This window comes from Corvus hawaiiensis, chromosome Z (genome assembly GCF_020740725.1).
Source record: "Corvus hawaiiensis isolate bCorHaw1 chromosome Z, bCorHaw1.pri.cur, whole genome shotgun sequence".
Classification (NCBI taxonomy): domain Eukaryota; kingdom Metazoa; phylum Chordata; class Aves; order Passeriformes; family Corvidae; genus Corvus; species Corvus hawaiiensis.
Genome location: NC_063255.1, coordinates 77,998,334 through 78,012,275, shown reverse-complemented (window position 1 = coordinate 78,012,275; position 13,942 = coordinate 77,998,334). Strand labels below are relative to the sequence as shown.

Below are 13,942 nucleotides of genomic sequence, written 5' to 3'. Positions count from 1 at the left end.
TGTATAAATAATTTAATAAATGTCCTCCTACATGAAACACTGTTCTACATCCAATTTCTGGAGATAGATGTGCAGTGTAACATCAGCCATATCTATAAAAATAATTTTAAAAGCACCTCCCTTACTTATGCTTTATTTTATTTTATTTTAGAAAGTGGCAGAGAACACAAAGAAGAAATTGGTACTTGCATTTCTACTTTGAAAATGCTTCAAAGAAGCATAAAACAAAGGATTTGGAGTACAGTTCTCTTTATTTTCTTTGTAAATCATATTCACAGAGTAGTCTTTCTCCTTTCACCCCTTAGTTTTGTAATCATGTTGTTTACTATGGCAAAGTAAGTATTTTCATATGTTGATCTATTCCTTTCCTTATCTGTGTTTTCTGGGACAGAAGTAGAAAAACGTCCAGTCAATAAGGAGAAGTCATCGTTTTGGAAAGAACAACATGATTTAATCGTTAATTCATGGGCCTTAAAATTCTGATACATTGTGAAATAGATAATGACAGAGAACACGACGCTAACAATATTCTCTCATCAACAGAAAATAGCACAGGCTTTAATCCAGTTATTAAGCTGCTTTTTGAAGTTTTTATTCAAGCACCTAGCTAGCATAGTTGAAAATAAGAAAACATCCTGACATTTGACATTACAAAAGGAAATGGAGTCATTAGCTGTAAAAATAAATATAATTCGTGTCTTTTTGTCTATTTGTGCCCACTTCTCAGGTAATCATACACATTTTTTATGGTTTTTATACCTGCTTACATTAGAACTAATTGTTTTTTTACATTTTTTTTTTTCCATACAAACATATTTTCTCCAGGCTATCCAATTAGCTGTTATAATAGCACATAATGTCGTATATCAATACACAGACCTAAATCTAGCCTGATCATAAATTAGACTAACGAGCTCCTCGTGAGCAACACAGCGGGTGTGAGCCCACACCCCGTGACTCCATACATGAAATTATGATCCCTACCAAGCGACATCTCCAACGCGAACTTACAGGCGACAAAACCCAGCGGTAAAATTCGGCCATCTGTGATCACACACCAGCTCGGCGTCCCTCTGGACACACTGACTCCTTGTTGCCCTCCTCGTGCTGCCAAGCCGGGGGAGTACCCTGGGTGGGTGGTGCAGAGCCTGCTCAGCCACCTTGCCGGGGTTGTGCTGGGGTTTGGGGGATGCTGGAGCAGGGGAGGGTCAGGGGATGCTACGCCCGGGCCGTGGTGGCGGCAGCCAGCCCGGAGGAGGAGGAGGTGAGGACACAGAAGGCATAAACTAGTGCAAGCCTGAGATTGCTGAGATTTAGGACCTGGCCAGCCATCTCCAGAGCATTGCAAAGTTGGTGAAAGGCTGAACTTGCCTTTCCCGCAGTGCCTTTGGTCTAGCAGTGAGGGCACTTCAGCCAGCCCCACGAGTGGGTTGGATGTGTACATCTATTTTTTTTTTTATGCAGGCAAAATATCATCCCCATTCCTGCAAAAAAAAAAAAAAAAAAAAAAAAAAAAATTAAAATAAAAAAGAAAAAAGAAAAAAAAAGATGTGTCTGGGTGAAACCCTGTGAGGGGTTTCTTTGGAGAGGTAAAAAAAAAAAAAAAAATTAATGAGGGTTTCTTCACCTCTGTGCAATAAGAAAACCATGCAGCCTCCTCCAGATGTAGCAGATCTTTGGGGAGGGTAGAGCCAGCTGCATAGGGCTCCCCTCTTTACAGCAACTCTGGATCTAGCTGTGGTAATTACTTGGATATTCTCTACAGCTTTTCCTATCCTGCAACCTCCCTGTCCAAACTTCAGAAGAAAAACTGTAGAATAGTCTGCACTTTTTCAAATTTTCTGAAGTTTGGATGGAGGACTGACATGTATTCCTCTTGATCATGGTCCACTCTTGCATACCCCAATCCTTATCCTGCTTGGATATTTAACATTTCTATTTCCATTTCCATTTTTTTTCTCCAAAGGTTTCAGAGAAGGTTCTGAACAGCCTGAGAAAATGTGTGAAATGGGCACCTATGTAAAAAATGGCTGTTCAAAAGAAGGTTGCATGATTTTAGGGACTTGACCTAGAGTAAGTCTCTACTTATAGCTAAGGGTTACCATTTCAAGAAAATCCAATTCCTAGCGGATTAAAAAAAGAGGGGTTTGGCACTGAGATTGCTCCATCTGTAAAGTATGAACAGATATCCACAGAGGATGCAAATATCCCCAGAAGGATGGAAATTTGCTTCTGAGTTCAATGGGAATGAACTCCAATAAAATACTCTATGGCCTCTTTCCACGTATTGTTCCTGGTTTGCTCACAGAGTCTTAAAACAGGACCACAACCACTCCGGGAAAGATATTTATTTACTCATGTCCATGGAAAAATAGCTACACCAAACCGTTCATGAAAGCATACAGGTTGTATCCTAGCTGGATAAATACCACTACACCTCATTTAAGTTATGGAAACAGTGGGCAGCTATAAAACTTTGTATAAATGCAAACGTTGGTCCTCTGAGTTCTTCGTAGTCAGCAAGCATAGAGTAGGAAAAAGAGTTCTCCATTTTTAAGTGTTAGAACCAATACTGAATAGAGAACATCAAAAACCACTTAAGAGATTACCCGAGACCAAGATATTTTTAATCCGTGGCCTCTCTGCCTTTTTTTTGGATATCCAGCTTTGAGACACCATAAGTGGAGTAAATTTTCAGAAAGCCTTGAGCACCTGCTCTCTGAAAAACTGGTTGCATTAAGGTATCTGAAGATGAGCACCAAGAATTGCTGCATCCAAAGTGAGTTTGCATTAGAAATCCCAAATTCCCTCGAACTGGTACTTAGGGAGGACCTAGTGCTTTAGGCAGCTCTGAAAATCCTAGGCACCATGCACAGTGTGTGTTTTTCTCTGACACTGGCAGATTTAGGTAAACATCTTCCACCTAGACCACTGCAGATTTAGTGAAAAGAAGTATTTCAATAGCTTTATTTTCTAAAGGAGGACTAACTAAATAATTCAGGGCTAGCGATATGTATTATTCCTTTGATAGTTTAAAAAACAGACGTACTTTTTTAGATACAAATAAAATGCAAGGAAACGAAGAGTTGTTTTTCTTTTTCTCTTCTAAAACTTAGAATGGTTTCAAATTTTGTCTAATAGTCTTGGTTTAAGACTTCATTATTTCGAATTTTCTTTTTCCTAATTTTTATTTCTTGTGATGTGTAAATAGCTAAGAAATATTAAATATTGTAATGTTCTTTAATTAAGACAATAACATTTCAAAGGCTAATGTAAAATCAAGCTGCTAAAGTTTACAATTTCTCTGTCCAGCAGTTCATTTATACAACTGCCCTGAGTAGATGCTATTATGCTGCTTAGCAAACGGCCTTTAAGGGTTTAAAAATAGCTCAGTAAAGCTACTCAAAGGTAATACAACACTTCTCAGGCATCTCTAATTGGAGTTATGAAGAAAACAGAGTTTTCTCACTACTTAATTATTCACTCAATGACTTATACACAACAAAAATACAATTGAAATGTCCAGGAGAACTAATTGTGCTTCTTCCTATGTCTGGGACCATGAGCTTATTTTTCAGAAAGGCAAGATTTGAGATTGTAAAACTAGTCCTATTTTTGTGGACTGTTTCAGCTGCTTTTATTAAACTCTCTGTTGTTCCCATGTGAACCAGTGAAAACAGTTATTTGCTAACATATATTGTTGTGAGGTTTCTTTGCGAAACCCCACTGATCCCCTTTAACAAAAAGATTGCTTTATTGTAAAATTCCTGATATAATCAATTTGCAATGTTTCTCAAACTGGTGCAAATATGTAAAATCTGTGCTTTTAAAAGCTTCTGCTTTGAGTAGCCTTACACTCCATAATTGTGCCCTAGCAATTGTCAAGCTCTATTGCATGCCCCATTCATGAAAATTATAAGTTTTTTGGGATGACATAGCTTAAAGAATTTGAATCTAAAAGTTCCTTACCTAGAGCTCCCATTAAATTATATTAATTTAAAATATCTATGGAATGATATTTTCACAAAAAAACCACTAAAACAAAACAAAACCAAAAAAACAAACCAATGGGTTGGGGGGGGGGGGGGGGGGAGGGTCTACGAAAACGACTCTTTACAGTAAGTAAAAGAGGTTTATCACAGTTTTGGTAGATTGCATGAGTTCATACCGAGAAAAAAAAAAAAAAAAGAAATCTTTCACACGTTCTCAATGACTTTTTAAAGGAAAACTTTCATGCTGTAGGTACACTCTCTCAGTTGTAGGCTCTGAAGCAGTAGACACCATACAGCTTGTGCTTCTTGTCAGGGAAGCCGACGAAGCGCACGGCGGCCTCGCTGGGGCTGCAGCGCTTCCGCGGCCGGGAGATGGGGTAGCGCACGCTGCCGTCCGCCAGCCAGCCCGCGTCGCAGCGGTCGTAGCCCAGCAGCTTCCAGGCGGCAAAGATCTGCCCCACCTTGGCAATCTGGGACCCGTCCTTCAGGCACGCCTGCACGGCCTCGTCATAGGTCAGCTTGGTGGGGTGGATCAGGTAGTAGAAGCGACCTGGAGGGAAGAAGGCAGGAAGGACGAGCCGTTAGCGGCGCGGAGGTTGAACTCGATGATGCTGGAGGTCTTTCCCAACCTTAAATCCTGTGATTCTATGACCTCAATGGTGTTGCCCAAAGATTTTTAGTTTTTATGTACTTTTCATCTATTCACAGCTCTGTATACTAGTTGTGTAGCTCCTACCCTTTCTCCTTTTCCTACCCTTTCTCTTAGACTTTAGAGTAATAAGCTGACCTTCTAACACGCTCCTGAAATTCTGTTTAGTCTTATTTTCAATTAGAGGACCTACAAGAAGGCATAACAGGAATTGGGGCATAGAAGCCCTTGGACCAACCCAGGGGTGGATTGCTGGGGCAACTGAATCTCCAATGGGATGTACCTGTTAGATAGCCTAATTAATTAACCTTATAAAAATTGTAGAAATTTGATATCCGGTGTGCCCATAGTCCATGACTATGGATGCACCTGGAAGCTTCTAACAAAGTACTGCTTTTTCATCTTACCATTTTAGTACTGTGACAAGGCTTTTTTCTCTTTTGATTTCAGATAACAATACTGTAACGCTGACTTTTGAGGAGAAATGGAGACATCCCACTGAAGGATCACATCAAACCATGGTTCTTTTAGGGCTCTGGCAGCTGGAGTTTGTGTTGTTAAAAATATTGTGATTTTTTAATAAGCTGAGTTGATAAATATCAGGAGGAAAGAAAAAACTTACCCAAAAACCCCCCAGCCATAAAATAGACTATTTGAACAAACAAATAAGAAAAAGGTAATGCTATATTTATTTCTGTTAATATCAAAGTATGGCATCCCCACCTGAATTTATACTCAGTGATAGCATTTAGGGGAGGGCAGCTGGAGGTAACACACGGTCCTTTGCTCTCTGACAGGGTGGTGACCTTGTGTCTGATTAAATACAAACAAAATAATTTTATTTTTTTTGGTGAGAAATCCAAGGTGTCGAACAGCATCTCGGGAGGAGAGTTTGAGCCTGTGGTAGACCAAAATTATTTCTGTTTTAAGTCTTCACCAGCAGTTCTGCTGCTCTGTTTCTCTTTAGGCATCAAAGGATATATCCTCAAGGCAACATGGGGCTGAACTGATAGTGCTGCTAAGAAAAATGTGCCCTGTCTCAAGGTAATGAAAATATATGCCAGAAAATAAAGCCCCAAAAGCGAAGTCTCCCCTCCTAATCCATACACAGCAATGATATTAGCATTGATTCCATCTATCAAGGCAATAAACGTTCATTGTAAGCATTTCAGTCATTATACTTGGGGTTATTTATCATCACTGGTTTGACAGCCAAGTGGACTGCAGAGCAAGCACGTTTCTTTGAAGGCATAAGAGTTTCCAAACAAATTCACAACTTTCCAATGTGCTTGCTCCTGAAGAGGAAAGTTAGCTGAAGAAAAGGAAGGCCTTTATTCTTGTGGGCACCTTTTAATTCCAAAGCACGCACTTTACTGCTTAATTAAGAATGTACTCCAGGACAATATCCATTTTCTGCCTCATAAAAACCAGGTAAATATGCAGAACTCTGCTCAGTTTGAGATTACTTTCTTGGTGGAAAAAAAGTGGTGAGCAAGCTAAGAGTTATGTCAGCTTCAGATTCCTGAAAAAATCAAACAGGGTTTTTTTTCTAAATGAAGGGAAGTCAGGTCAGATGAAACTATAAAGGTAATTGAATTAACCCTGCCTTAAGGGTTGGAAATTGTATATCAAGACACTTGATATCAAGACAAGAACAGTTAAAAAAAAAGGCATTTACATTGCAGCTGTGGTGGAGAAGAAACTTTTTAAAAATTTCATTGCTGTCAGAGACAATATCTACAGAATTTCCACAGGAAAGTATTAAGAACAGATAATCATCCCTTTGTAGAACACTTTCTTTAACTCCATTTCAGCAAGTTGAGACTATTTAAAATTACTATTGACACTAAAGAGAATGCTTATTAAGTGTAAACCTGTTACTGATACACTATTAAGAGGTTTCCCCAAAGCAAACAGGATTTCTGATTTAGGGGAACAGGGGTTTGGACTGATAGTGTGTAAACTTCACCTCGTTTATGAGTTCCTCTTCAAACCATATGTCAATGGAATGTAATTTCCTAGGGATTTGAAGCAAGGTCAGGCTTTTGACATATGACATCAATAATGAAAACTCCCCTATTCTGCTCCTTCCTCAAATAAGAGAAATTTAACAGCAAACCCCACAGGGGTGCAATGTGTATCCAGAACGTCTGATTACATAAAATTCCATTAATAAGCTCTCTACATATTTTCAGTTTTTCAGCTGATAATAGGTGGGAAGGGTTCCTAGCTGTTCAATCTCTGTATTTATTAATTGGTGTAGAAGGAGAGGGAGGCATTTACTGTCTCTCTCTCATTAATGTAGTTGGGTCACTTCTGCAGAGGATGAGCCTGCATGATTTGTCTCCTCACACCCAAATCATGGGGCAGACAGTTTGTGCAAACCTGCTCAAACACCATCTATAACAGCTATTTTAAGATTTTTCATGTAACAGAACAGCTTAAAGAGGAAAACTCCAGCCATTGACCTGAATACCCCACACCCTTGTGACCGTGGGTGTTTGAGGGATGAATCACACTTGGAGATTTCTTGAAGCTCAGTGCTAAATAGAGAGGTTTATTAGTAAGTTTTCTTATTTAAAAAAAAAAAAAAAAAAAAGAAGTTTAAGACCTGGAGACCTGGTAAATATTTTGTCATCCAGTGATCCTCTCAAACAACTGATTTTGAACTAAATATGTGGGAAAAATTTTTTTAAACACACCAATACCAGTAATGATTCTGGTGAGTCAGAAGCAACCACTCCTAATAAAGGGTGTGTAATTTTATTTTGGGTTTATTTCTCTTTTTGGAACAGTAGCTACATGTTCCCAGTGATAAAATACCCTGAAATGGTCAAATGAGCAGTCAGCATTATTCAGACAGGGCTGCCCACACCTTTCTCCCATTTAAATGGCAGGGGTGGTTGGCTTATCACATGTATTGCTGTAATAAACAGGTGGCTCACATCTGTGCTTTTAACATGAATCTCTAAAATTTGTTGTGTTCTTAACTTTGTTAACACGAGATTTTTGCTTGATTCTCCTAGAGCTGATGAAAGATCAATTATGCACTATGGTTCTGTGGACAAAGTATATAACAAAATGAACGTTAATGAGCAGAAAGTGTGATGCAAGCTGTACTTGTACCTAGTTTTATTTTCTTTGGGAATGCTTAATTATAGAGGAGCTGATAAATGTATTTACATTTAGCTCTTTTAGCACTTTTCAGTGTGAAAGATTCTCATGGATTTTCCTTCAAAATAAGTACAGCTCTCCTTCAGAAGACCTTTGAAAATAGATAAAGAATAACCACTCAGCTCTTCCATTATATATTCCTTGGTCTATAGCTATTAGGCTCTGTGGGGAAGACTGTAATAAAAGGATTCATCTGCATTTATTTGCTCAAATTGAACATCTGGAGGGATTGCATCCTATTCCTTGGGACGAGTCAAGGAGAGAAATTGGGGTGATCTGCAGCCCTGAAAAAACTTTGGATCATGTCAGGTTTTTCCACCACACAGGGCAGGAACCCTCAGCTTTTCTAAAGATGACATGGACTAAAGTGGCTTCTACTGGGCAGGACAAATGAAGGAGAAGTTGGCTGTGAGAGAGCAAAGCTGAGCCCTCAGACATCAGGAAATTCCAGTGTGGAATTTCCAAGCTTAAGTTAGATACTCCCCACTTGGGTGCATTCATTTTCAACAGCCTTGATCAGCACAAGGAATGCAAAAACAGATTGGGAAACATATTGCCATCCAGTGTAGGCAGACAATATTTTGTTTTTTTGCAATATTTTGATGGATTTCACAGACAGCATTAAGTGTTACTCTTTGCTTTGTTTTATGGAACAGGTCACTGTATAACATTATAAACTGGTAGCTTGCTGGTACTACTAGATATAAAGTGTATGAAATGATTTCATGTTCTTGGACACAATACATGAACAAGCCTTGTATGAACCAACAGAAAGATTTGAGTATAAATCAGCTTCACGGGCGGAACAAAATGTGGAAGTATTACATTTGCCTTACTCTAAGAAAAGGGATAATAGAGGGCAATTTCGTAAAGTAACAAGATTATTTGATACTGCAGTTTTGCTCAAACTATTTCCTTGTGCAGGTAACAGAAAAGCATGTAAAATTTTTTACTAATGGCATAACCCCTTCATTTTTACCCATTATCTTTTTGTGTATCCAGGTAATCACAGATGGGATCCAATAATTCCAGAGTAAAAACACTGAACTTGGATTTGAATTCACTGCATTGATGATTGCAGTCTCATTTCTTTTTCGTAATGGCTTAAATGCCATGGGTTTTACCCTTCTTATTCTGGTAAAAATCACAATTTACATGTATTTCAAACCAAGACTTTTTGGTTTGACTGCTGAATTTTTTGAAATTGAGCACCCTTTTTGTTTTTTAATGATGCCTGAGATCATAATATATTTGGGGATTTTCTTTCCCTATAGAGAACCCAGTTAGCAAGTATCTAAACCTCACTCAACCTCTTTTTTCTAGAAGCTCCCACAACTGATATATTTTTTGAGCTGTCCTTATCCTTCCCTGCTCCTGTGGCCATTGGCATTTTCCCATCTCCCCTACACAAAGTTGAAGGCTCTGCTGTTTCCTATCAGGAGACTCCAGCAGCCACTGGGAATGCACGATGTCCTAACCACCTCAGATTTTCCTTGGCTGCTCCTGAGCTGAGAGAATCAATATTGGGTGTTGCAGAAATAGCTTTTTTTTTTTTTTTGCCTGCAGCCACTATCTTTGGCAGCTGGCAATCCCAGCCTGGTGGCAAAAGAGGTCATTATAACCTTTTCCCTCTGCAGCGAGAGAGTTGACATATGCCATTAAACACGCCTATCCAAAATGCTGTGCTGGAAACAGGGAACTAGCAGAGTGGCTGGGTTAATTGTGGATATGAAGGTGAGCTCGGGACAGGAATAGTGGAGAGCAGAGCAGGGACAGGTGAGGATAACATAATCTGGTGAGTTGAGGAAATGGAAGCTGAGAGAAGCAGAAATCTGGATTTTCAGCTGATGTCTTGAGAGACATTTGACACTGAGTCATGGAGAATATATATCCTATATCTCTATATTGATATAAATATACCTCTCTCTCTCTTTCTCTCTCTCTCTCCCCCTCTCCCCCCCACTGCTGTGTAATGTTCTGTCTGCAGACCAGTTTCAAGACTCAAGGCTGAGATTCGTCTGTGTCTTTTCTTTGATTGCTCTCCTACCTGTGCACCTTATCCTCACCTTACCTTTCTCCTTCTCTCTCTTTCTTTCTCCTTGTATTAGTGCACAGACAATATTTATCTGTCAGTAGTTATTATTCTCTCTTTTTCCCTGAAATTATGTTTCTTGTTCCTTAAGAGATGCTATTCAGCTTCTGGTGTGTAAAAGGGTGGTGATCAGTGAGCAGTAGTCACAAGGTTTCACCCTGCAAGCATCACAAAAAGTGCGGCTATCACATTGTAATTATTTTTGTTTGATTATTTAATTCCTTGGTACCCTTCCTATAGTACAGGGTTAAATCTGTACAGAAGAGATGACTACATACAGGATTCCACCTTTGATAAATGAAGCAAGAAAAAATTGAGCCAGCATTTACTGGGATGAAGCAGTATGATAAAAAAATCAGCCAAACTTTTGTTTCAGATCACTTTGAACCTAAAGTAATGTTGTTGGCTCGAGGATTTGTTTGGGTTTTTTTGTTGAGGCTTTTGTGGTGGTTTTTTTTTTGTTTGTTTGTTTTGGGTTTTTTGTTAGTTTGTTTTTTTTGTTTTAGTTTTTTCTTTTCCTAGTGTGTATTTTTTTGTTTTGTGGTTGGGGTTTTTTTGGTTTTTTGGGGGGTTTGGTTTTTTTTGTTTGGCTGTTTTTATTTTTTTCTAGGGAGGGTGGTGGAGACTTAGCACTGGAGCACATTTTCTGAAGCCAAGGCTTATGTTTATTTTTTGCTGTGCTGTAGGACGAAACTGCTTCACTGTGGATAAACAATCTGTGCATGAATAAAAAAAGGCCGTGCTCCATGGTCTGAGTGGTCTGCAAGGCAAACATGTGCAAAGTTGTGTAGGAATTATGCACAACTAGGGTGCTGTAGAGGATTGGGCATTCACAGCAATGCTTTCTAAATATCTTCCAGCCTCTAGATAAACCCTGAAATGATAGCAAGCTGAGACTGGGTCATTTAATTTAATTTCACACCTAAAGAAACATCAACTAATAGCAAAAAAAAAACCAGCTTGCAGTTGCTAAAGTAAGGTTTGCATCAGTCCCTCCTCAGAGCAAAACTGATGGGAGGCTTGGCAGCATACTAAAATTGGAAATCTAAATTATTAAGGAATAAAGCTAGAAATAGGTTTGCTGATAAGGAACTATTAGTCATATTAGACCTGGTACATAAGCAGGAGCTGCTTGACACTGCAGAGTAGGTGAAATGATGATCAGAATTTTGTTTTGGTGACATATTTAAGCAATATTAACAGAATTATAATTGAATTCAACAGGAAACCTCAATTAATGAACTTCAGGTATCTTCATCACTTTAACCGAATTAAACTAGTTACACACCAACATTAAAAGGGTATGTATAAATTTTAGTGGGGTTAAAGGGGAAATATTAGAAAGTACTGCCACTATAAGTCCTGAGTTTTAAAAGCTACCTACATAAGCATGTGAGAAAGACGACTTTATTCTGCATGTGTGTCCTTGCAAATTCCACAAAGATTTTAAGTCATTTTTTTCGACTATTTAATTCCTGGCATTTTCCAGGCCCGACACAAGCTTTGACAAACCCAACACAACTTTCTGCCCTTGGAGTTCCTTGCCTAAGCGCAGTCATTTACGAGGGAGGGGTGAAGAAAACGATCTCACCGTTGAAGTTGGAAGTGAAGCAGAAGACGTCGTATCGGCTCTTGTCCTTGTCCCAGAACCCGTAATTCCTGACGCCAGGCACGGTGTTCTTGCCCCCGCAGGGCTCCCTGGGCTTGGTGATGGGGTACTGCACGGAGCCATCGCTGAGCCAGCCGGCGTTGCACCAGTCCAGCCCCGACCTCCAGGCATCGTAGAGCTGGTCAAAGGACGCGATCACCGAGTCCTGCTCCACGCACGCCTGCTGTGCCTCGTGGAAGTTCAGGTTGTACCGCCCCAGCCGCGGGGAGTAGGGGAATACCACACCTGGAGCAGGGGAAGAGGGAGAGTTACGGGGCACTGAAAGAGCAGAGCGAAAGCAAACAGCTTTTTCAGACACCAGAAGGGGAAATAAATGGGAAGTAGAGGTTGGCTCCATGGTGTGTGTCGGACTGTTGGTTTATTTCTGGTGCAACTACACGTTTTTCATGGAAAATTCCCCTTTATCGATTGTAAGATCAATTTCTCATTTAAAAAAAAAGTCAGTTAAACCCCATCTAGCTCTATTTTTGGATTTTTTTTTGTTTGGGGTTATTTTTGTTTGTTTATTTTAATTTTGTTTATTTGGATTTTTTGTTCGTTTGGGGTTTTTTCTGGTGTGTTCGCTTGCTGCTTGGTTGGTTGATTGGTCGGTTTGGTGGGCTGTTTTTAGTGTGGAGTGGGAGTAGGGGAGTTCCTGGCAGTTATTTAGAATGAACAAATTGTTGAATGAATTGCTGAATTTCTATGAATTATTTTTTTTTACTCGTAGACATTAAGATGAAATGTTTCAATCGACATAAAAGACCATTGTGTTCTTTGCATGAACCCTTGCCAAGATTTTCTGAGAGGTTCAAAACAGTTGCTTTTTGTTTGCTTCTTTGCTTTTTTTAATTTTTTTTTTAATTTTTTTATTTTTTTTGTATTTCACATTATTCCAGGAATGGGAGTGTCTACCTTAACAACAGCATGTCAAGACTAATCTGGTAACAGGCACAATTTTACCATCCTGAGGTCTTAAAGTAGGAACACTGTGGGGAAATGAAATCAGTGATGTTGTGTGGGAGACTTTTCTGCTGCTTTCCACCTGGTTTTGGGCAGTTTGCCACCACTCAGGGAGGGAGAACTCCTCACAGAGGACAGGTTTCCCCCAGTGCAGATGGTGGCACAGCCCTGGTAGGAAACCATGCGTGACACCACCTTCCCTGTCTGCCCCTAGAGCACTGATGGCTTACCCTAAGAGAGGGACACTGTGCAAGGAGCGTGGACCTGCCAAATGCTTCCTTCCCCCCCAGAGGACAAGACACAGCCTGTCCCCAGTCCCTGTCTGGTGCTCATCGCTGCCAAGATGTTGCAGACAGGTACAGCAGAGAGACCTCATGACAAAGGACATCCAAGTGGGGCTGGGAAACATGGGGACACCTCCAGAATTGCTTCCAAAGTGATGTCTAATCACAGTCACTGCCCTTATCTGACAGGCTTTATTTTCTCCTGCTTGTTTTATGAAAAAGATCTGAAGTTAAACTTTGTTTCTTGGAGCATGAAAGACGTTTCAGAAAACACTGAAGAACCACCTCCCCATGTGGCTTTGATAAAAGAGAAAAGAGAGACTTGAAACAAAAGTTTGGATCAGACCACCCTAATCTTTGGCAGGGCTTAGAAACTTAACCCAGACCTAAATTTTTTAGGCTTTAGCCTACTCTCATAATAAACTGAAATAAAATGGTATTAGAGAACATCCAGCTCGGAATGTTTATCCTCAGACATCTCTGTAGAACTAAGTGCTGTGGGACACAGGGGACACAGGATAACACATGAGGTGAGCCAAAAACTTTTCACTGGTATAAACATCCATCTTTCTTTTACATTTTTCCTGCTGATGGATCCTCTTGCCTATAACAATTTCATTGTCCTCAGGGCAGTGCAGCATAGGATAGAGAAATTACCTGGTGGTCAAGCAAGGCAGTCACCATGTGATGAAGCCATTCTTCCTTGAAAACAATCTAACCCATTTCTGTATCTATTCCACCAGTTTCTTAAAATCCTTTTCCTTCCTCTTGTCTCCCTCACCCTTCTGTCATCCAAGTGTTATTTTTGTTAAACAAAATCTTTGCTATTACCAAATCTCAGTGACTTGGTCCAAGAAAATAAAGCATACAAATGTAAACTTGGCAGGGTAGTAATAAACAATATTTCGCTCTCCTTCATCATTTAACTAGAGAGTCTGCTTCAGTTCTTTCCTTTTGTAAATCCTTTGTTACAGGGCTTTTCTGTTATGTGATGTTCTGAACCGCAGAGTATGAATGTAATTTAACAACATGTGTTAAATTTAACTTCATAAACAAGACGCTGAAGATGTTTCCTATTTTGCTGGATCTCTGTTGTTCCTTCATCATATCTTTGTTATGAAAATACCCGTTTTTTGTCAG

At 39.6% G+C, this 13,942-nt stretch overlaps 1 protein-coding gene across 3 annotated transcripts in view; it reads right to left on the bottom strand.

The window, feature by feature from the left end:
* Positions 1-570: 570 nt before the first annotated feature.
* The window catches only part of HAPLN1 (hyaluronan and proteoglycan link protein 1), a 59,013-nt gene continuing 45,641 nt past the window's right edge, over positions 571-13,942 (bottom strand). For all 3 annotated transcript variants that reach the window (XM_048292853.1, XM_048292854.1, XM_048292855.1), the window contains exons 4-5: positions 11,499-11,801; positions 571-4,542 (exon numbers count right to left, since the gene is read on the bottom strand). In XM_048292853.1, coding sequence (XP_048148810.1) covers positions 4,253-4,542; positions 11,499-11,801 — 593 coding nt within the window. In that variant the 3' untranslated portion in view covers positions 571-4,252. The remainder of the gene's footprint in view (positions 4,543-11,498; positions 11,802-13,942) is intronic.